Source organism: Carcharodon carcharias, chromosome 23, assembly GCF_017639515.1.
Source record: "Carcharodon carcharias isolate sCarCar2 chromosome 23, sCarCar2.pri, whole genome shotgun sequence".
Classification (NCBI taxonomy): Eukaryota; Metazoa; Chordata; class Chondrichthyes; order Lamniformes; family Lamnidae; genus Carcharodon; species Carcharodon carcharias.
In genome coordinates, this window is record NC_054489.1 from 36,963,090 (window position 1) to 36,988,027 (window position 24,938).

The following is a 24,938-nucleotide window of genomic DNA, read 5'->3' on the forward strand; positions in this document are numbered from 1 at the left end:
ATTCACTGACCTTGACAAGTAATGTGAAGTCATTAAACTTCTTCCTGCTCTATATCCAGGCCCTTGGGGCTACACTGCCTGCATTGACAGAGATGGTTGTCTGGTCACATTGCCTTTGTAAACTTTGTCTGTAAGGCCTCCTCGTTTCCTGTGGACAGAGGACTTCTTTCTTCCTGTCCAACTCAAACAGCAAGGCCTCTGTGTCAGAGTGCTGTGTCAGAGAACGCCCTCTGCCCTATACTTCCATATTCACCCTTCTCCCAGCTCAGATTGTCTTCCACAGCCACTTCCAGCAGAATGCAAGCACATTTTGAGAAGACAAAAGCAAAATCCTGTGAATGCTGGATATCTGAAATAAAAACAGAAAATTGCTAGAAATCCTCCGCAGGTCAGACAGCATCTTTACAGAAGGAAACATAGTTAACATTTCAGGCCATTGACTTTGCATCAGTTTCGAAAAGAATGGGCCTGAGTTACTCCTGCATCTGGATCCCCATCTCCATTTTCAGGGAATGCTTCACCCCTCAGTTTTGCAGCTAGGCTTGAATCCACAACCTTGTGACTCAGCAGCTGAGTGCTAGCATTGAGATAAGTCTCTGTCTAACTTGGCTTTCTCTGATTTCTTTAATGAATGGAAGCCGAAGTCCTGTGATGGCCTTTACATTTTTACCTAATGGACATAGAATTCTTGGCAAAGGAGATTTGAAGATATAGCAACGCTACGAGTGTCGGTTCAAAGTGAGGAGCTACCGTGCCAATGCAGCCGGAATCAAGTGTCTGGGCCTGAAGCAGAAATAACTTCCTTGAGAAGATAAGCTCATTCCACTTCATTTCAAATCATTTCAGGCCTTCACACTCGATTCGCAGCCGACTTACACCCCACAGGTTTTGTGTCAATACGGAGTGGTCCACACTAAACCAGAGCGTAACTGCACTGTGGGTGTAGAAGTATTCAGTAAATAATCAATTGTTATGCCATATAAAGTTGAAATAGAATTTCACGCCTGTCAGGCTGAAGGATGTCAGTGTTAAAGATTGAAGCATATTTGTGACAACCAATGAAACCGATTTACTGTGTTAGTCAGTTCATGTGTTTTGATTTGCAGGTAGCAGCATATTTTGGTTATGTGGTGGCTGTCACGGACATAAACAGTGATGGGTAAGAATTACTCTGCCCTATGCAATGAACTGTTACTTGCACTCTGCATTATAATTCTCCAAAGAGAGATGGAGCTGTAAACAACAAGCCTGCCTGTCAATGTGGTAACTTGAAAAGTATTTGCGATTTGAAGATATTTATCACCATTGTAGATTTGAAATTACTTAACACTTTACAGTGAGGGGCTGGAGTTCCCCAGAGCTTGACCATTAAGTTGATCTCCTGTCACATTTTGAAGTTACTTATGGTGGTCCTGCCAACCACCCAACCCACCGCCCCCCCTCCACCGCATCCCCCCCCCCACCCCCCCCCCACCCCACCACCCCCCCCCCCCCCCCCCACCCCCCCTTCAAAAATGACCCTGGCAACAACCAGGATCCAACTCCAGGCTGTCTCCAGGAATTTGCCCATTGCCGCCCTCCAGCATGGCCACACTGGAGTTTGCATGAGTGATGGGCATGTGTGCCACTATGGTGCATCTTAGGATTGGCAAACACCCAGATCAACCAGCTTGGAACCCCTCTGAATTTCCCTCCTTGAGCCCATTTTCAGTGGTTCAGCCCCTTTTTTCCCCTCAGGAAGTTGGTCTTCTTCATCTGACATAGTGCATTAGCCTCCAGGTCCCTGCACTAAAATCCATTGCTCTGTTGCTCGGATTTCGATTGGTCTCCATTTCTCTTCTGTCCCTTAGTGTATTGGCTTCAAAAATTCTTATTCTCCTCTATAGGTTCCTCCATGACTTTTCTCCACTATCGTGTCCAGGTTTACATCCCCCCTCATACTTCCCATTCTAGTTTATTCCAGGCCTCCTACAAATCTAATCTATCATCAGCAGTAGGGCACTCAGCCACCTCACATTAGAATTCTCTCCCTATTACTTTCAGATGCCTACTTTCAAGGTTGACAAGTCCAAATGTTTTTCAACTTTCCCTCACAACCCATTCCTCTTACACTAGGGGCTGGGGCAAGGAACGGAGGCAGGCAGGATCTAGGAATATCCCCATCGGCTAGCCTGCTGACCCCCCAGCTCCATTCCACCCGAGACTATTTTCCCAGAGTGTGGGGGACAGCAGGGCTATCAGACTGCACGCAGCAGGTAGCCAGTTCAACTCTTGACTGGTCACTCAAGGCCAATTCAAAGAGGCCAACTGATATTTTCCATTTGGCCTCCAGGCTCTCAGAAGAGGCAGGGACAGTTTCGGTGCCTGGAGGTGGCCTCCCAGCCAGGTGCCAGTAGGCTTGGAGGCCCTCCCTGTCTTCCTGGCTGCAGAGGCCTCCCCGTGGAGGGGCTTCGCCTCAACATTGATGGCCTGGCTGCAGGTCAATTTTTCAAATTAAATCTTTAAATGTTGGTGGGAGGAGACTGCCATTTTGAAGCACCATCTCCTTTAATTACCCTCCATTGAGGGATTGTAGTCTGTTGCTCTTTTTGAGCTGCAAGGCCTCCATACAGCTTTGAGACCCTAACCCGCCATCCTTAACTGAACAGCAAACCTGCCCTCTGACTGTTAGTTGGCCGCTCCCACACAATGCAGGTTTCTGACACAAATTTCAACCTGAGGGTGAGTTCAGAAGCTCACAGAGGAACTCCTGCCCCTAGCGTGGGACTGGAGTCACGTGTAGTCCAAATGAGGCAGGACTGGCAGGTTCCCTTCACTGTTGGACATCAATGAACGAGTTGACTTTTTACGAAAAACACACAGCAGATTTTCATCATATTACCTGTTGCCAGCCCATAAATTATCAGCCTTACTGAATTCAATTACATAATTTGTCACTGTGAGATTTGAATTTATGACCTGTAGTTTGCTAGTCCAGTGCTTTAAGCACTGGGTTACTTTACCCTATAGCAATCCAGGGTTAACTTTATGTTCAAACATACCTTGTGATACTTAATTCCTGGTGGTGTCGTTTAGGCAAGCGGTTGATTGACTTTTAATATTCCACTGGTTCCTTAGTTCACAAGAAACAATTAATGGCAGTATTTCAAAGATTAAAGTAATAATTTTTACATTCTACTAGGTATTGAAATGCCATGTGAACTACAAATAAAATGAGCATTATTGGATATAGCTATTAAACCTTTAGCATTTTACCAAACAACTCCCTGTTCTCAGACACGGTTTGAAGGTGAAAGAGTCACATTTTCTAAAACGCCACAGAGTCACAGAGTCATAGGGCAGAGTCTTCCGGTTGGCGAGCGAGGGCAGGCCCCACTTGCCAACGCATAAAATAACATGCGGTGATATCGGACATGAGTTCCGATGTCACCGCGCGTCATTCTGATCCTCAGTTCAGCGGGCGTGCACCAGAGTTGGCTGCGCACCCGCTGAACTGTCAAAGGCCTATTCAGGCCATTTAAAAACTAATTAAAGTAATTAATTGAGCTTCCTGTCCAACCTTAAGGTTGGCGGGCAGGTGAAGAACTCAGGCGGCCTTCACATTTATCATGAAACCTCATTCATGGATGGGATGAGGTTTCATGAAGGATTTTATAAATTAAATAAATTTTTTTATTAATGTTCATTGATGTGTCCCAGCTCATGTAACACTGTCACATGAGGGGACGTCCTAAAAATTTTTTTTTTCTTAAAGTTTTTAAAAATCAGCACAGAGCTGCCCCATGGAGATTTCTGCATGAAAGAGCGCAGGCCCTGACTCTCCGTCCGCTCCCCACCCACACAGGAAGTGCTCGCTCTTCCAGGTGCATGTCACGCTGGGCGGGCCTTAATTGGCCCACCTATGCAAAATGGCGGTGCCCAGCCAATCGCAGGCAGTGATCATCTGCGCACTCGCCCATGCCCTCTCATGCCCAACCCCCCCACAATGGGGAGAAAATTCTCCCCATGGAATTCTATAACACAGAAATAGGTCCTTTGGCCAATTGTGTCCGTGCCATCAAGCACTTACCCTAATCCCATTTCCTAGTACTTGACCCGTAGCCCTGTATGCTATAACGTTTCAAGTGCTCACCTAAACACTTCTTAAAATGTTGTGAGGGTTCCTGCCTCCACCACCCCCTCAGGCAGTGTGCTCCAGATTCCAACCACCCTCTGGGTGAAAAAATGTTTCCTCAAATTCCCTCTAAACCTCCTGCCCCTTTCCTTAAATTGATGCCTCCTGGTTATTGACACCTCTGCTAAGGGGAAAAGTTTCTTCCTGTAAACCCTATCTATGCCCCTTATAATCTTGTATACCTCAATCAGGTCCCCCCTCAGCCTTCTCTGTTCCAAGGAAAACAACCCTAACCTATCCAGTCTCTCTTCATAGCATGGGACCATTAACCAACACACTGTGGTACTGTACCCCATTATGTCATAGAAAACTGTGCTACACCTCCAGCCATTCCATTTATATGAGAGGAAGGATAAAACTAAGAAAAAAATCCGGAGAACATTTTTACAGGTTAAACTATATTCATTGTTAACTGTCCATATAATTCTAGTGCTATCAGAAATCCTGTTAATAATTCAGTTTAATTTATCGTTAGTGTATAATTAATGAATAAGATGTTGATATTTATATGTCACTCTGTCTGTTGCTGTATAGGAGGGATGACATTTTAGTTGGAGCACCTCTCTTTATCAGCCATGGCCTGGATGGCAAATGGCATGAGGTGGGACAGGTTTATGTTTATCTACAAGAGCAGAATGGACCCTTCGAAAAGCCAACACAGACATTCACAGGAACAGACAAGTTTGGTCGATTTGGCAGTGCCATAGCCACTCTTGGGGACCTTGACTACGATGGATACAGGGGTAATGAACTAACAGGATATTGTGCAGCAGTTGACAGGATTTGGTTAATTTTACTAGGTTCACATTCCCAGCAAGGATGGAAGTATGAATTTGTAATGTTTACACCCCTGAGATCTATGGCAACACTCATACACTTGGTATAGATATAAAAGGCTAGAGTTATTAATTGTGTGGTGGTGTATTATAGTTCACTCAGGGGGTCTGAGTTGCTGTAGCAACATGCACTTTTACATGCATGTTGAAGCCTGGAGCTATGGATAGTGATGGATGAGGCTCCAACATTCTTTCTATCACATGCCTGACATGGAATCTCTCCTACTGCCTGTGATTGGCAGGGATTAGGTTGATAGTCAACTTGTTTGGCATATTATGAACACACCTTCCTTGGCCATCAAGTCCTGAGGTGGGACTTGAATCCAGAGCTTTCTGACTCAGAGGCAGTGATGCTACCCAATGTATCACAATACCTCCCAATTCTTAGTTGTGCATGCCTTGTAATGAATTTTGAAAACACTCCTTTGCTATTTTAAAGAGAACATTAGCCATTATTTATAAATTAGAGGGTTCTTTAATAGTTCAATGCACGCCTCAGGTACAATTGAGCCATAAAGATTAGGGAAGATCCTGGTTTCAATATCTGATTTTTACTCAGTTAACTGATTTTAGCCAGTGCTGCAATAGTATCATTACGGTATGCCCTCAGTCTTTCAGCACAAAAGTTTGGGAGGGGAGGTGTGCTGTAGAGTAATTCCAGCTGGAATATGTTACATGCCAATATAAATTATCCATTCCCTGGCTACTGACATGGCTGGCATTTATCATCCATCCCTATCCAACTACCACAGCCAGCTTCTTCTGTGCTATGTGTGGCTCCAGCCACCAAAGAGTTTCCACCCTCATCCCTATTGACTTCAGTTTTACTAGGGTTCCAAGATGCAAAACTTTGTCAAATGTTGCCTTGATCTCAAGGACAGTCATTTTCATCTCACCTCTAGACTTCAGCTCTTCTGAACTTGATTGGGCCATGGTTGTAATGAGGTCTACATCCAAGTGACCCTGTCGGAACACAAACTGAAGACTGGTGAGAAGGTTATTAGTAAGTGGGAGATGACAAGATTGAGCCTAGCTGTGATATCTCCATTAAGATAACCCTTGCATTTGAATAGCCTGTTTTATTACACTTGCCCGGCTGATATATTGGTGTAAATTGGCTGGCAGGGAGTGGCATATGGGCAGAAACTTTAATACGTCAATATTATGCCAATTTAGCATCCACCTTGTTTTCCAGCATTTTTTCTATGGCCCAGGGATGTGGCCACTCATTACCGGCAGGGTGTAATGAGGCAGCAGCAATATCTTGATGTAAAGTCACTTTTTCCAGCCTCTTCGCCTGATTGGTGCTGAGGAGTATCCAGAGCTGCATGGAAAAAGTGAAAGTTAATATTTAAAGGCCAGCAGCAAGATTAATAGGATTTACAGAAATCATATTTATGGCTTGATATTGTCTTCTCTTCTGTCACTGCAAACTGTTTTCACATCTGTCTTTGTCCCATTTGCTATGGGACTATTTTCCTTCTCCCCTCTCTTGCCCCATGTCAGGTAGGACACAAAGAGTTCCCCATTGGGAATTCCTCTATAATCATTATATTTTATGGATAGAGAGGAGCAACCATTGAGAGATGCAGGCACTGCAGTGCCAGTGACTGTAAATGTCATCATCATCCTAAACCATTTTTACTATTGGATCTTGCCATTTGGTGACCTCACTAACAATAGCCAATCAGCTGTGCATAGATGGATAAAATATGCCGCTGGTGCATTGTTTGATGGAGCAATCCATTTTCTGCCTTCTTCCATTGGCAGCTGGCAACAGTGTGGTGCAATACTGCAATTTTACAGAGTGACAGGTGCTTGACAATGCTGTGGCCATACATGCTCCTTTACTTGGGAGATCAAGACTATCCTCTGCACATTTTCACAGAACATGGTGTCAACACGACAGGAGTTTATGCAACTTCCAGAGTCATGACTGAGCAGTTTGAAGCTGTACTTCAATTTAGATTGATTTGGAGTTATACAGCAATATAACACAGCCAAAAACTTAGAATCATGGCTGTGCTGTTTGCAGTATAACTTTGCTGTTTAGCAAGGTTTTCTCATGGGGTCCCTGGAGGACAAAAATTCCCAAGGGCAGCAAAATGAACATCAGAGGAGGACTCAGGATGTGATATATCTTGCTGATTGGAAGATATATTTTTACTGTTCAATTACTAGCTCTGGGAACATGAATTTTTACTTCAGCATCATGGCTGAGTTCAAATCTTTGGAACAGATCTGAATCTCAATCGTGAGAACAGGTCTGGTTCCAAATTCTGTCAAGAACCCAAAGTGACTGGGTTATAAATGGAAGATTACAGGGGAATGGGAAATAGGCTGGAATTGAGCCACATAATGAGCGTCATGTGGTGAAGCCAGTGATAAAATGCTTTTTTTTATTAGAAACTCTTGTATTTTCAGTTCTTTAATATCCACCCTCTGGCATAATTTGTGACAACATCTGAGCTTCAAGCTAATGAACCATCTTTGTCTCTTCAGATGTAGCAATCGGAGCACCTTATGCTGGTGAAGATGGCAATGGGAGAGTGTTCATTTACCTTGGCCATGCTAATGGACTCCATCCAAAATTCTACCAAGAGCTGAAGGGAACATGGGCACCTGACGTGGTGTCTGCGGGATTTGGCTTCTCACTTAGAGGAGGCTCAGATATAGATGCAAATAATTACACAGGTGATGGCTCCATGGCTTTTATTTTATTCCTTGTGTGTGATGTTGTGCCCTGGATATAGACATATAAAATTTAAAAAAACATCATCACTATTTTATCTATCTTACAAGTCAGAACAGTATTTAAAGGAAGGAAATGGTAGATAGACAGGGTCAGTGGGTTTCAGTTTTCAAGGTAAGGTGGACAATCATGGAATATCATTCCCAAATTCTGGTTAAACTCTCAGAATCTCATGTGATATAAACAGGGTTTGACTTAATCAGGCACTGTATAGCCCTTCACAAAAGCTCTATAAAATAATATTTCCCAGTGATGGCCTTTCCAATGTTATTCTTCCCCCTTGTGAGATCTGGATGGCAAACCATGAAAGGGGAATGGAAAAGTGGAGGGAGGAGTTAGGACAAAATATCCCTCAGCACTGGACTGAATCAACCAGAACTACCTGCCAGAAGAATCACAGCTTCTGTCTCATTTTGAAGGTTATCTTTATACACAGTGTAGATAGAAATGAATAAAAAGATTGTGTGTTGAAGGAGGGTTTTTAGGGAGTCACAACTTGATTCAGTCGTCCTCAATTTTGACATCTCTTGGTAGTCTCCCTTTAAAAGTCATGCGACAGGGTTAATCTATATTTAATTAGAGAGGGACAAGTTATTAACAAAAGACAAAATACTCAGAGGAGTGTCTTCTATACATTTTCAGCTCTGTTAAACATTTTCTGATTAGATATAACCTGAGAAAATGCAGTTTACAAAGAAATAGCTGCAGTAAGTTGCAGGGAAATTATATGACCAGTGTTGGTTAAACCTGCCCTTGGCATCTAATTTAAATCAGATAGTCAAAAGTGTTACATTTTTGAGGATTGTGATGGTATTTAAGCACTTGTGTTAAACACGCTCAGACCAACAATGTGAGCGGGGAAGGAATCCACAGGCTTCAGTGGAGATACATACAATGGGACAGGGCAGCACAACATGAGCTGACAGCAACCTCTGGTGGCCAGCATTGTGCATTTGTTTGAAAATTATATAAACCTCTTGCAATACAAGCCAATGACTTAAAATGCATTGGTAGAAAATTCCTGTGTCTTCTATTTTAGCAAAGGAATTAAAATAAGCGTTTAGCAGTAAGTAAAAATACTCCATCTCACATTCAGCCTCTGAGCTGTGTAATCAACTGGAATGTAAGCTAAAGTGAAACATTACTTGGAACACAAGTTTCAAAAATTCTTCTATTTTTTAATAGTTTTAAGTTGCCACAGGACAAGTTGACTGACTGTCTCAAACAGTAATTTGATGATCACAGTCATGGGTCTGTAACATGGAGGTTGTGAGTTCATGCCAAGTTACAAGATAGAATTCAATTAGTTTGATAATTGGTGGGCTGGCTGTTATGAAAACCCAGTGAGTTCACCTCATAATGCTCTTCAGGGGAGGGAACCCATCACCTGTAGCCTAGCCTGATTTAAACATGACTCTAGTCCCATACTATGTTTTTTTAAATTTATTTTTCTCACGGGATGCAGTAAGGCCAGCTTTTGTTGCCCATCCCTAATTGGGCTTGAGCTGAGTAGTTCAGAGGGCAGTTAGAGTCAACCATGTTCTGTGGATCTGGAGTCACATGTAGGCCAGACCCAGTAAGGATGGCCAATGGTGAAGCAGACAGTTTTCTTTTGTGACAATTGACAATAGTTTCATGGTCACATCACCATTACTGAACTGAGACCAGCTTTTAATTCCACATCTTTTTATTAATTGAACTTAAATTCCACCAGCTTCTATAGTTGGGATTTGAACCCATGTCCCCGGAATATTAGTCTGGGCCACTAAAATTATTCTATTACCACTATGCCACCAGCTTCCCCAATGTGCTGCTTCTTAAAGACTCTGATGTAGGTCTTCCCATAGCAGAGATGGAAATAAATGCAGCAACCACATTGCTGAGAGCAAATTATGGTTAATATTACAGTGTGTAAGCTGACTACTGGCATTAACAAACTTTTCATTCAGCATTTTTCATTCTCTCAGAGAGAAGTTACTTTTAATTGTATTGAAATGGATCTGTCCTGAATATATGATCTGATGTTGACACAAAGTCCCAGGGTTGCTCTGCATTCTGTGTGGAGTTACCTGAGCAGGGGACAGCAGTTGAAACATCCCAGAAGGCTTCAGAACCTCTGAACTAAGGAGAAAACAATAATCAGTCTTGGTTCCCTTTTATCATTGTTAACCAGTAAGTTCTGTCGGAAAATGGCTGTGTGTGGACATCAGGTGAAAATAGGAGTTGTTTAATATGCTGCTGACGCTTGCAGTTTGGATTCACACCTGAACAACAGCCACTGCACTAATATAGCAGGTCACCAACTGGCGTTAACTTGGACTGAACCCCATTACGCTGCCAATGTCTGTGGACTCAAACCCCAAAGCACTAGCAGAACCTGTGGAACTGTACCCCAATAAGTGTTGGCAACTCTTGGGGGGAGGAGGGGTGGTTGCAGAAGTGGGGAAGGAAATTGGAGCTAAAGATGATTAATTAGACATGATTATGAAATACTGAAGCTTGTTTAGCGCCGTGAAGAAGCTACTGTGACTTCAGAGTGATTCAGTGCAACGTGTCCATTGTGGTCACTTCCTGAACACAGCCTGGCTACATATAGTTATGAAACAGTTTCCTTGCTGTTCCATAAATACTGCTTTAATGCATGCTCTTGTTTCGGTTGCAGATTTGATTGTTGGTGCTCATGAAGCTGATAAAGTTCTATTATACAGGTGAGGACCTCCAAACAGCAAAAGGGCTGCACTTTAACTAGTCACATTCCTAAACCATCAGTGTCTCCATTGTCTACACTCTTACAAGTTTATATCTCCATTACGTAGCTCTGCCTCACCCGTTCATTGAATGGTGTCTGAAGAGAATTTTATTCCAAGAACAGCTGCCATTTATATATAATAAAACATCCCAAGGCATATCTCAGGAGCAAATTCCTGCTCCATGAACAAGTGTGATGCACCATATTTACAAATCCATCATAAATCACATAATGGACAAGAATAAAGAATACATTAGCGCCATAGTTTAACTTGTTATTAAAGGGTCACTGTCTTCATGAACAAGAGAGTTTAACAAACCATGTTTGGGGATCAAGAATCACAGACTGGTGAATCATTTTCATCCCTCTCCCACTAGTATTTTTATTACCCTTTGACCCTGATATTATGAAGAAAGACTTGAGAAGGGAGGAAGATTATTCACGCTGGAGCAGAGAAAGCTAGGATGAGATATAATAGATGTTTTAAAAATCATGAAGAGTTATGATAGAGCAAATATGGATGATCTATCCCTCAGTGACAATAGGTCATCAATTTAAAATTGTCAATAAATGCGTGAGGAGAGAAATTGGAAGAAGGTTCTCCATAAAGAGGGCTGTTGGAGGATGGGATACTTTGCAACAGGGAGTGATGATGGCAGTAACTAATGCATGATTTAAGAAAATATTGAATACCTAGTTAAAGCAGAGGAAGGTGGAGTTTGGGAAAAGAGTAGGGCAATGGTATTCATTTTCAGTTGCTTTCTAGCAAAGAGCTAGCACAAGCTAAATGGACCCAATGACCTCCTTGGGTGCTGTAAATTACTACAATTTTACAATTCCCTTGAGAGTTCAAGCTCATAATGGGATATAGATCCAAGTTGCAGGCAATGTTCTGGGATATGGATCCCATTTGGCAGCAGTATTTTAGCATGTGGGTCCAGTTTGATAAAAGTATTGCAGATATGGTTCCAGGATGACAGCAGCAGCCTGCGATCAGATTCCTGGGTGTCAGCAGTATTCTGGGATATGGATCAAGAGTGCTGGCAATATTCTAGTACTTTGTCATGCGCCTGTACTCAATATTTTAGCAATGACAGTGAATGTTGCCAGCCAGTTTGATGTAAATTTATTGACATGTAGGATTCTTCAAATGAGAAAATCCTTACAGCTCTCGCAAAGCTTGCTTGAGTGTGTAATTCGGAGCCTGTAGACACGCCCCTGGGAATTTCTCCAGGGATGTTCTTGCTCTGCAGCACTTCCAGTGAAGTCACAGAGCTGAAGCGGGATCAACTCCAAGGAAGTTCCCAATTTTGTTCATGACTCATTATGTGCAGCACCACAGGAGGTCACCTTTCAGTGTTAGGCATTACGATCAGGTTTGCTCTGTTATGACTGCTTAGCAAGCCTGTAGCAACTTGCACTCTGTGCCTATTTGAACAGCAGCATTCACATATATAAAATAAGCAGGTTAGGCTCACATTAAAACAGCACAGGGAAAAATTTCATTTCAGCAAATTAAGCATTCATATTGAAACAATCCGATTATACTTTTGCTTCTTCCAGAGTATCACAGTATCTTTACAGTGCAGAAGGAGGCTATTCTGCCCATCGAGTCTGCACTGGCTCTCTGAAAGAGCATTCCACCTAGTCCCACTCCCCTGCCTTATCCCCATAACCTTGCACATTCTCTCTCTTCAGGGAGCAATCTAATGTCCTTTTGAATACCTTGATCGAATCTGCCTCCACCACCCTTTCAGGAAGTTTGTTCCAGATTCCAACCACCCTCTGGGTGAAAAAACTTTTCCTCACATCACACTTACTCCTTTTGCCAGTTATTTTGAATCTGCTCCCTCTAGTCCTTGATGTTCTCTTGAGTGTGAACAGTTTCTCACTATTTACCCTGTCCACACCTCTCAGGATCTTGAATACCTCTATCAAGCCTCCTCTCAGCCTTCTTTTCTCCAAGGAAAACAGTCCCAACCTCTCCAATCTAGCTTCATGATTTCAGTTCATTATCACTGGAATCGTTCTTGTGAATCTCCTCTGTACTCTCTCCAAAGCCATCACATGCTTTCTAAAGTATGGCACCCAGAAATGGACGAGAACTCCAGATGAGGCCTAATACAAGTTCAAGTCTTATGCAAATTCAACATGCCCTCTTTACTCTTATACTCAATGCCCCTTTTAATAAAGCCTAAGATACTATATGCTTTATTAGTTGCACTCTCACCATGCCCTGCCATCTTCAATGGCCTATGTACATAAGCACCAAGGTCCCTCTGTTCCTGCACCTCCTTCAGAATCTATCTCTTTATTTTACACAGTCTCACCATAATTTTTCTGCCAGAATGAATTACCTCACATCACAGTCTAGGTCATTAATACATGTCAGGAAGAGCAAGGATCCCAACGCTGACCTTGGGGAACTCCACTACAAACATTCCTCCAATCTGGAAAACAACCATTTATCACTACTCTCTGTTTCCTATCACTCAGCCAATGTCTTGTCCAAGTGCCTACTTTCCCTTTTGTTCCATGATCTAGCATTTTGCTCAGTCAGTTGTGTGGCACTCTACACATACACACCACTTCAACAGCATTTTCCTTATCAACCTTCTCTATTACCTCCTCAAAAAACTCCAGCAGGTTAGTTAACCATGATTTTCCATTAATGAATCCATGCAGGCTTTCCTTAATTATCCTGCACTTGCCTAAGTGACTATTGATTTTATCTCGAACTATAGTTTCCAGAAGTTTCCCTGCCACTGAGGTCAAACTAGCTGGTCTGTAGTTGCCAGCTTTATATATGCACCCCTTTTTGAACAAGGGTGTAACATTCACAGTTTCCCCAATCCTCTGGCACCTCCCCTGTGTCTAAGGAAGACTGGAAGATTATCACTAGTGCCTCTGAAATTTCCACTCTCTCTTCCCTCAGTACCCTTGGATGCATCTCATCCGGTCCTGGTACCTTATCTATTTTAAGCAAAGATAACTTTTCCAACACCTCCTTCCTCCAGCTGTAAGTTCTTCGAGTGAACCAATTGCCTCCTTTCTCATTTCAGCCTGAGTAGCATCTTCTTATTTTGGAAAGACAGATGCAAGGTACTCATTCAACACCTCCGTTATTTCTCTAGTCTCCACATGCAAGACCCCTCTTTTGTCCCTAATCAGCCCTACTCTTTCTTTAACTACCCTTTTATTATTTACATGCTTATAGAAGACCTAGGATTCCCTTCTATATTTGCTGCCAGCCTCTTTTCATATTCTCTCCTTGCTTTTCTTATTAGTTTTTTCTTTTCCCCTCTGGTCCTTCTACATTCAGCCTGATTCTCCATTGTATTTTCTACCTGACATCTGTTGTCCGCACACCTCTTCCTTTTCACCTTCACCTCTATCTCCCTCGTCATCCAAGGCGCACTGGGTTTATTTGTTCTACCTTTCCCCTTCAAGGGAACACACCTTGACATGGGCCTGCAATACTTTTTCTATGAAGGTGGCCCATTGTTCAGCCTCCGCATTTTCTTTCCACATTTGATTCCAACTCACGTGACTCAGATGCATTCTCATCCCATTGAAGTTGGCTTTCCCCCGATTATCCCTGCTCTGGATTGTTCCTTGTCCCTTTCTATGGCCAACCTAAACCTTATAATACAAAGGTCATTGTCTCCCAGAGGCTCCCCCACTGACATTTAATCCATCCCCCAGAACCAGGTCCAAAAGTTCATGTCCTCTCATTGAGCTGGAAACTTATTGCTGCAGAAAATTATCTTGAACACATTCCAGGAACTCTCGCCCCTCAATATCCCAGTCTATATTTGGATAATTGAAGTCCCCCATTATGATTACTCTATAACTCTTGGACCTCTCCATAATTTCTTTGCAAATTTGTTTCTCCACATCCCTTCCACTAGCTGGTAGTCTATATACTACACCAATCAATGTTGTTGCACCTTTTTGATTCCCTGCCCCTAGCCAGAGAGATTCTGTCCTTGATCCTCTCTGGAACATCCTCTCTCTCCAGTACTGTAATCCATCTTTAATCAATATTGCTACTCTCACACCCCCCCAACACCCCCCCCCCACCCCCCCCCCACCCCCCCACCCCACCCCCCCCCACCCCCCCCCCCCCCCCCCACCACCACCACCCACCCCACCCCCCACCCCACCCCCCAACCTTTTCTTCCTTTCCTGTGTCTCCTAAACACCTTGTACCCAGGAATATTTAACACCCAATCCTGCTCTTCTTTTGCCAGGTCTCTGTTATAACAATATACCACAATTCTATTTGTTAACCTATGCCTGTAGCTCACCAATCTTATTAACCACATTCCGTGCATTCGCATACATGCACATCAGACCTGATTTAGGCTCTTTTGACTTTCCCCTTTATTCTGACCCCATCTAATGACTTACTATTGCCTACTCTAATTCTATCAAACCCTCCAAGTATTCTATCTACCATGATATTACTCTCTGATATACCTTCATTATCAGTTGATGTTTCACTACTTCCCACTGCCAATTCCTCTCTTCTCTGAATATCCCCTCAGGTTCCCATCCCCCTGCCAATCTAGTTTAAACTCTCCCCAACAGCACTAGCAAACCTCCCCGCAAGGCCATCAGTCCCAGTCCTGTTAAGATGTAACCCATCTTTCTTGTACAGGTCCCACCTGCCCCAGAACCAGTCCCAATGCCTCAGAAATCTAAAGCCCCTCCTCCTACTTCATTTGTCCAGCCACATGTTGAACTGCTCAATCTTCCTGTTCTTACACTCACTAGCACATGGCACTGGGGGTAATCCTGAGATTACTGCATTTCCATTTTGAAAAGTTACCTTTAAGCCTCTTTTGCAGCCTCTCAAGGACATTCATGCCCTTCCTAAAGGTTCCAGGGATCGGGGATTTTAGTTACAAGGTTAGATTAGCAAACCTGGAGTTGTTTTCCTTGGAACAAAGAGATTGAGGGGAGACTTGATAGAGGTGTACAATGTAATTATGACGCATTTGGATAAGATAGACAAGGAAAAAATGTTTCCATTAGCTGAAAGCACAGGAACTAGGGTACACAAATTTAAGGTTTGGGCAAGAGATGCAGAAGGAATGTCAGAAAGAACTTTTTTTACATAGTGGGTAGTAATTTTCTGGAACTTGCTGCCCATGAGGGTGATGGAAGTGGAAAAAAAATCCATGATTTCAAAAGTAATTTGGATAGGCATTTGAAAGAAATAAACTTGCAGGGTTACAGGGAACTAGTAAGGGGAGTGAGACTGGCTGAATTGCTCCGTGGAGAATGGCTTGGATTCGAAGGGCTGGAATGGGTTTTTTCTGTGTTGTAAGTGACTCCATCGGCAGAATAATACACTCCCAAATCGGGAGCATTCCCCGCATCCAGAGATGGATTCTTGTGTGTGATGACGTCAAGTGGTGTTCCCAACATCACAACTTCACTTTTGTATAAAACAGCAGATGGGTGGGCTTAAAAGGCAGAATCCCACCCGCATTATGCAATCAATAGCGTATTTAGGGTTGTTAATGACCTCGTTGACTGCCATAATATGGTGTGAAAGCTATAATACACCTTTAGTGTCAGATTCACACCATGTGTGGTTCCTGTTTTTTGTAAGGGGTAGTTTGTTAGGGCAGGTTTAGAAGCTACAGCTGAGCCCTGAGTCTCAGCTTAACAGTTAGTGGATCTGTCACTGCTGGGAGTGCTCATTTGAATGAGCAGGCTATCCATTTTAAAATCATATGAGTTAGAGGTTTTTTCTCAGCTGCTGAGTGCTCGACTGAGTGCTGTATTTGTTCCTGGCCATCTCCCAGTATCTGAGAGAAATGGGCATTGTGGTCTCGCTTCTCCTGAAAAGATTTGTAAGAGTTCGCTCATTAACCATTTTAGATTATTTTATGACATGCCGCCTACCCATTATTAGCTGAGTGCGAGCCAGCCTGGATGCTGTGCTCATCAGTTACATGCTCATTCTGCCAACCACCCACCCTACAACTGGACTAAAGGTTTAAATGCACAATGACATTGTCAAGGTCAGCTATGCCCTTGTTGAATCATGCTGCCTTTGCGGTCCAGCCAAACTGACTTTCCTCCTGTAATCATGAGCGCACACTGGGACAAGATTGCACACATTGTGGCCTTACTCACCCTGGCCACCCTCATCAGGTCATTCAGCCTTTTCTGCCATTGGGACCATGTCCTTCTGACCAGCCCAACACTGCTGACCTCCTCAGCCATCTCCTCCCAGGCTGCACGTCTTTGGCTTGGCTTCCTCCTCTTACCAGCGGTAGGCATCAGCTTCTCAGGTTGGTCAGCAACTGCGCATAGGAGGGCTCGGAGCTCTGAGGGAGTTCTCATTGAACCTAGGAGCTGGGATGGCCCTTCTCCTTTGCCTTTCACCTCACTCCAATGGCACAAACGTCACTGGAGGAAAGCATGCAAGGGATAGATAACTCCTCCATGCAAATAAATGGTTAACTTGTTCAGGTTAAAATAAAATGCCAAGGTTTTGAGATAGCAGAACGCAAAATAAAATGCACTCACCTTAGAAGCCTGCAAACTGCTCAATTATACATTAACATGCGAGGTTTGAAGCGATCTTGCATTTGCTGTGTGCCCTGATGCTGTCCCATTCCAAGGGGCCCTTTAAGCTATTGGCTGTGACCTTGTTCCAGGTTACAGCCAACGACCTCAGTGATCAGACATCCTGCCCTCTAACAATGATTGGGCAGGATGAAGGCCTCCAACCCATCTTTGCCGTGAATGGGCAACAATTTGCATTTTATCAAGCGCGTTCTGACAGTGGGCCTGGAAGTTAGAACATCGCTGACTTCTGGGTGCGGAACCCTCCCTCAGCACGCCACCATATTATTCAGCCTTATGACTTCTCCCTCTCATCCTGCTTCATCTGTAGACTCGCCCCTGTGCTGGGAATTTCTCCAGTGATGCTCTTGGTCCGCTGCACTTCCAGTGAAGTCACAGAGCTGGAGCGGGATCAACTCCCAGGAAATTCCCAGCTTTATTCATGACTCACTATGTGCAGCGCCACACGATGTCAACTATCAGAGGTAGGCATTACGATCAGGTTTGCTCTGTTATGAATGCTTAGCAGGCCTGTAGTAACATGCACTCTGTGCCTGTTTGAACAGGAGCATTCACATATATAAAATAAACAGGTTAGCCTCACATTAAACAGTACAGAGAGGAATTTCATCCCAGCATATTAAGCATTCATATTGAAACAATCCGATTATGCTTTCTCCACTTATCATTGGCTTTCTATCCAGAATTACCTGACCCACACTACCCCCCCCCCCCCCCCCCCCCCCCCCCCTTAAACAGTATATATTTCACCACATTTTTACTTCTCTTTAGTTCTGAAAAAGAGCCATACAGGGTCGAAACATTAACTTTGTTTCTCTCTCCACAGATGCTGTCAGCCCTGCTGAGTTTTTCCAGCAATTTTTGATTTTGTTTCAGATTTCCAACATCCACAGTATTTTGCTTTTATACTTTCTCCTTTTCCATTTTGAAAAGTTTTAACCATTTGTCTTGCTCCAATCCATATGTTGCACGGTACATTTATGAAAAACACTGTATTTTTCCAATTGCCCCCCGTCCCACCTCCCCACCACTTATTTCCTGATTCTTTCTGAATTTTGCTCTATGATTTTTTAAATTTGTTCATGGGGTGTGGGCTTCGCTGGCTGGGCCAGCATTTATTGCCCATCCCTAGTTGTCCTTGAGAAGGTGGTGATGAGCTGCCTTCTAGAACTGCTGCAGTCCATGTGGTGTAGGTACACCCACAGTGCTGTTGGAGAGGGAGTTCAAGGATTTTGACCTAGCGACAGTAAAGGAATAGCGATATATTTCCAAGTCAGGATGGTGAGTGATTGGAGGGGAACTTCCAGGTGGTGGTGTTCCCATCTATCTACTGCACTTGTCCTTCTAGGTAGTAGTGGTCATGTGTTTGGAAAGTGCTATCTAAGGAGCCTTGGTGAATTCCTGCAGTGCATCTTGTAGATGATACACACTGTTACTGTGCATCGGTGGTGGAGGGAGTGAATGGTTGTGGATGTGGTGTCAGTCAAGTAGGTTGCTTTGTCCTGGATGGTGTCAAGCTTCTTGAGTGTTGTGGGAGCTGCACTCATCCAGGCAAGTGGGGAGTATTCCATCGCACTCCTGACTTGTGCCTTATGGATGGTAGACAGGCTTTGGGGAGTCAGGAGGTGGGTTACTTGTCGCACAATTCCTAGCCTCTGACCTGATATTGTAGCCACAGTATTTATATGGCTAGTCCAGTTCAGTTTCTGGTCAATGGTAACCCCCAGGATGTTGACAGTGGGGGATTCAGTGCCATTGAATGTCAAGCAGTGATGGTTGGATTCTCTTTTGTTGGAGATGGGCATTGCCTGGCAGTTGTTTGCTGAGAATGTTACTTGCCATTTGTCAGCTCAAGCCTGGATATTGATAGGTCTAGCTGTATTTGGACATGGACTGCTTCAGTATCTGAGAAGTTCTGAATAGTGCTGAACATTGTGCAATCATCAGCGAACATCCCCACTTCTGAACTTATGATGGAAGGAAGGTCATTGATGAAGCAGCTGAAGATAGTTGGGTCGAGGACACTACGCTGAGGAACTCCTGCAGTGATGTCCTGGAGCTGAGATGACTGACCTCCAACAACCACAACCATCTTCCTTTGTGCTAGGTATGACTCCAACCAGTGGAGAGTTTTCCCCCTGATTCCCATTGACTCCAGTTTTGCTCATGCTCCTTGATGCCATACTCTGTCAAATGTGGACTTGATGGCAAGGGCAGTCACTCTCCAGAGTTCAGTAATTTTGTCCATGTTTGAACCAAGGCTGTAATGAGGTCAGGAGCTGAGTGACCTTGGCAGAACCCAAACTGGGCGTCAGTGAGCAGGTTATTGCGAAGCAAGTGCCACCTGATAGCACTGTTGATGAGTCCCTCCATTACTTTACTGATGATGGAGAGTAGACTGATGGGGTGGTAATTGGCCGGGTTGGATTGTCCTGCTTTTTGTGTACAGGACATACCTGGGCAATTTTCCACATAGCTGAGTAGATGCCAGTGTTGTAGCTGTACTGAAACTGCTTGGCTAGGGGTGCAGCAACTTCTGGAGCACAAGTCTTCAGTACTAGTGCCAGAATATTGTCAGGGACCATAGCCTTTGCACTATCCAGTGCCTTCAGCCATTTCTTGATATCATGTGGAGTGAATCGTTGGCTGAAGACTGGCATCTGTGGTGCTGGGGACCTCCAGAGGAGGCCGAGATGGATCATCCACTTGGAACTTCTGGCTGAAGATTGTAGCAAATGCTTCAGCCTTATCTTTTCCCCTGATCTGATGGGCTCCTCCATCATTAAGGATGGGGATATTTATGGAGCCTCCTCCTCCAGTGAGTTATTTAATTGTCCATCATTATTCACGACTGGATGTGGTAGGCCTGCAGAGCTTAGATCTGATCCACTGCTTGTGGGATCACTTAGCTCTGTCCATCACTTGCTGCTTATGCTGTTTGGCACACAAGTAGTCCTGTGTTATAGCTTCACCAGGTTGACACCTCACTTTTAGGTATACCTGGTGCTGCTCCTTGCATTCCCTCCTGCACTCTTCATTGAACCAGGGTTGATCACCTGGCTTGCTAGTAATGGTAGAGTGGGGGATATGATGCGCCAGGAGATTACAGATTGTGTTTAAGTACAATTCTGCTGCTGCTGATGGCCCACAGTGCCTTATAGATGCCCAGTCTTGAGTTGCTGGATCTGTTCAAAATCTGTGCCACACAACACGATGGAGGGTATCCTCAATGTGAAGGTGGCACTTAGTCTCCACAATGACTGTGCGGTGGTCACTCCTACCGATATTGTCATGGACAGATACACCTGCAGCAGGCAGGTTGGTGAGGATGAGGTCAAGTATGTTTTTCCCTCTTGTTGGTTCCCTCACCACCTGCCACAGACCAAGTCTAGCACCTATGTCCTTTAGGACTCAGTAATGCTAGTCAGTAGCAGTGCTACCGAGCCACTCTTGGTGATGGACATAGATGTCCCCCACCCAGAGTTCATTCTGCACCCTTGTCACTTTCAGTGCTTCCTCCAAGTGGTGTTCAACATGGAGGAGCACTGTTTCATCAGCTGAAGGAGGGTAGTACGTGGTAATCAGCAGGAGGCTTCCTTGCCCATGTTTGACCTGATGCAATGAGATTTCATGGGGTCCAGAGTCGATGTTGAGGACTCCCTCCCTCCATGTATACTACTGTGCTGCCACCTCTACTGGGTCTGTCCTGCCTGTGGGACAGGAGGTGGCGGTGTCTGGAACGTTATCTGTAAGGTATGATTGCATGAGGATGACTACATCAGGCTGTTGCTTGACTAATCTATGAGACAGCTCTCCAAATTTTGGCACTAGCCCCCAGATGTTAGTAAGGAGAGCTTTGGAGAGTCGACAGTTTGCCATTTCCGGTGCCTAGGTCAATGCCGGTTTTTGTCTGTCCAGTTTCATACATTTTTTGAGGCTTTGTTTGATACAACAGTATTGCTCGCTAGGCCATTTCAGAGCCAACCAGGAATCTGCTGTGGATCTGGAGTCACAAGGAGGCCAGGCCAGACCCTAAAGGTGAACCAGATGATGTTTTACAACAATTGACAATAGTTTATTGGCCATCGTTTGACTCTTAATTCCAGGTTTGTATTGGATTCAAATTTCACTATCTGCTGTGGCAGGATTAAAACCCTCCCCAGAGCATTACCCTGGGTCTCTAGATTACTAGTCCAGCGACAATACCACTACACCTTCGCCTCTCCTCAATTGACAGCTATTCTTTGATGCCTCCCCCCAATTCATCATGGATCATGTTTAAGTTTAGGCAGTGAATCTCAACACCTAACACAGCCAAAGGAGCAAGTAAAAATAAAATACTGCAGATGCTGGAAATCTGAAATAAAAACAGAAAATGATGGAGAAACACAGCAGGTCTGACAGCATCTGTGGAGAGAGAAACAGAGTTAAAATTTTGAGTCTGTATGACTTTTTCAGAGCTAATGAGACGTAGAAATGTGATGAAATTTATACTGTTTAATGGGGTGGAGCAAGTGAAGCTGGATAGAAGGCTAGCGATGGGTGGAGGCTAAGGAGAGATTGACAATGATGTCATGGACAAACAGTCAAAGGGAATGTTAAAAGTAGTGGTAAGGGCTAAAGGAGGTGCTGATAGTGGCATAAAGGTAAGAAAGCAGAATATGTTACTCACAGAATAAGGGTAAGCACTCTGTGAAAAAACAACATGGAACAATTAACAATTAACCCCCTTTTGGGAGAGGGGTGGCAAGTAGTTCAATACCTCACATTCACAAATAAAGTGTGCTGGAAAATTAGTGAATGTTGCTCCATATGGAACGCCTAACCTCCTGACAGCAATGTCTGAGATTTCTACATACAAATGTGAGGAACTGAAACATCCCTCACACCTGGGACTCAGCCTCCCAGGCAATGAAAAGCATTGAGATACCCTATCGCTATACTGAACGCAGAAGGCGCTGATGAGTTCTCTCTTTTCTCTAAACAGAGCAAGGCCTGTCATAACAGCAGAAGCTCAAATCATACTTATGCCGGACATTTTGAATCCAGATCAAAAGACATGTAGCTTGTCAAAGTTTTCTATGTTGGTGACATGGTAAGAAATTTCCAGTGAATTTATGTGCTGACGAATGACAGAGTAAATACTTCGGCCACATCATTAGAGCAGATAGTAGACAAACACAGAGACAGTTATTGGAAGGGAAAATCGACAGAAAACTTAGGAGAGGGATTCAGAGGAGGAAATGGATGATGAATATCATGGACTGAATGCAGTTGAATTATGCAGAATGTGTGAGGGCAGCTCAGGACAGGCAGACCTGAAGATCTATGGCAGTCAACCTTCTGGGCAGAAGATGATACCAACAAATGAATTAAAGTGACAATTTCAAAATAAATATAAAAACAGTTTTAAAAGATTCAAAAAAGATCCTTCGCATGAAGAGTGGTTTGAACACTGAATTCTCTACAGGACTGTTGTTGTATCAGAGTAAGTTAATTGTTTTAAAGAATAAAATGTTGCTTTAAGGAGATGGAAATAAACATCTATGTGGAGTGAGAAAGAGAATGGGATTAGACAGTGTTAGCTTGTGAAGGACTGAAAGGATGAACAGTCCTTTATTGTAAAGCTCTGTGATTCAAAGGCAGGAACATAGACAATGTATTTATAACATCTCTGGTTCACATGATTTATGTGTCTTGGGTTTAACATATTTTCCATTGTTTTATAGTTTCAAAGTGCAGGCCTGTGTAAAGCTAAAAGGACATGGCACTGGACAGCAATTTGGTAAGCAAACATAGGAAAGAGTAGGATTCCTCTTTTCTCATACAGAATTTATCTTCCTATATTTCTTTTCTATTCTATTCTTCTTGTCAGTTTCCTCCCTCCCTCTCTCCCCCTCCCCAGTCTGTTGTATATGCTGATGTTGCTCTGGGCAGGAATGGGAGCAGTTCAGTTAGTGGTTCCTACTGAAAACCATGTGACTGTATACCAGGTAAGGACAAAAAAAACTCTGGGCCCTACTGTGCCTGAGCTTACAGCACTACTGCAGAACCCCTTCCCCTCCCACTTTTACTTTCATTTCAATCCACCCAGAGTATCACCTGTGTGAGAAGTTACAATGCTGCGTGAGTGCTAATTGCCACTCTATAGATTTAATGGACTCTCATGTAGAAAGTAGCAGCAGTTGAATTGAGGTTGATGCTCAGTGGCATGACATGGCCGAGCATAAACTGTGTAGTGATTAATTCCATTGTATGTTGTTATTCTGTTTATGTCTGACCATCAATTTAACATGTATTTCTATAGTGATGTGTAGCAATTAGCTCCAGTGCGCACTGAGTCTGTTAGTGTATAGACACTAGCTTCACTGTGCACTGTCAGTGTACACCATCTATATTACCTTCCATCTATTGATGCTTGGCTATTAACTCTTTATAATTTCCTGTATTTCAAGCTCTGAATGCTCATATTGAGTTGGATAAAAACAAGCGGCAATCCCAGAGACGAACTCTTTTTCTGCATTCACACCAAGACCGGGAAAGCTTTCAGTTTCGTCCAATGAAAAGCAAGGAAAGTGCTTGCCATAATTTCACTGCCTACCTCAAGGTATCTGCCTCCACTTCAATTAAAATATATACTCTAGCCAAATTTTTATGAACTTATGATGGTAAAAGAGGGTCAGTGCTCAGGATTGGAGTGTTATTTCCAAAATTGGTCCAGTTTCAACAGAAAGCAATCCCAGGCCAAGAGTAGCAGGGGACGGATGCAGAATAATTCTCACCCTCTTTCTACTGCAACCATTGGAGAACGCAGCCTCCTGCCCTCCAAACCCTCCTCTCCCAGTGGATCAATGTGGAGGATTCTACTTCCAGGCTGACTTTTTACTTAAAAATATGGATGGCTTTGAGTTTAATTGTGGGTGGGTGTTAAAGTCTGAAAAATTGATTTCCCATCCCAAACCCATCTCCAGCCAATATATTTCCAATTTTAACTGAGGCCAGACAGCCAACTTGTTCCAAGAAGATTGGGAGCTTTAAATATGACAAATGAAGCTGTGAGTATCATTGCCATGTAAGCTTTAACCTCTAACCCTGGTCATCTGGATTTTCCAAGCACCAGGTAGCTTCACCCAAGCGAGGACTTGGCAGCTTCAGGGAGGTAAGTGCCTTCACACCTGCCTTCTGGATACAACTGCCTGCCTCTGGACCCTCCATGATTGACCTTCTCCCTCCCCACACAACCTTCCTCCCAAGGCCTCTGATCCCACCACAGGGCCTCCAACCTCCCATTCTCCAGCAGGCCCCAACTCCCTCATCATCAAGTTGTGACCCATGTGCGCCTCCACATCCCCCCCTCCCCTGCACCTCCCCACCCTCCGCCCACACTGAAGCCTTTCGAATCCCGCCCCCCCCAGGCTTCCAATTCCCTTCAGCATGAGGCTTCCAGCATCCCCCTGATCCCCTCCCCCACCCCACACCCCCAGGCACCAGGCCTAACCCTCACCACCCCCGTCCGTCCCCCCACAAGGATTGGCAGCCCACCCAATGGAACCCCACTCCACCCTCTGATCAATGCCCGATCGAGCCACTCTGCCTGTAAAGGTGGGGAAACTTGTGGATCAGGCCAGTGAAAATACTGCCCCCTACGCCTGTCATTCGGTCCCCTTGCCCCTCTGAGTGAGTCTGCCAACTGTAGCCCCAACCCTCGCCCTGCCTGGAAATAGTTCGAAGTTGCTCCAATATATTTAATGTAGAACCCCATTGAAACTCAGATCTCTGAGAGGAATGGGATAATCTCTGTATCCCTGCCGATTAATC

The 24,938-nt window shown here is 44.1% G+C and overlaps 1 protein-coding gene across 2 annotated transcripts in view; it reads left to right on the forward strand.

Moving 5' to 3' along the window:
• The window catches only part of LOC121269157 (integrin alpha-8-like), a 154,136-nt gene that overhangs the window by 77,973 nt on the left and 51,225 nt on the right, over positions 1-24,938 (forward strand). For both annotated transcript variants that reach the window (XM_041173670.1, XM_041173671.1), the window contains exons 11-17: positions 1,107-1,159; positions 4,709-4,917; positions 7,513-7,704; positions 10,425-10,470; positions 22,108-22,215; positions 22,850-22,905; positions 23,576-23,727. In XM_041173670.1, coding sequence (XP_041029604.1) covers positions 1,107-1,159; positions 4,709-4,917; positions 7,513-7,704; positions 10,425-10,470; positions 22,108-22,215; positions 22,850-22,905; positions 23,576-23,727 — 816 coding nt within the window. The remainder of the gene's footprint in view (positions 1-1,106; positions 1,160-4,708; positions 4,918-7,512; positions 7,705-10,424; positions 10,471-22,107; positions 22,216-22,849; positions 22,906-23,575; positions 23,728-24,938) is intronic.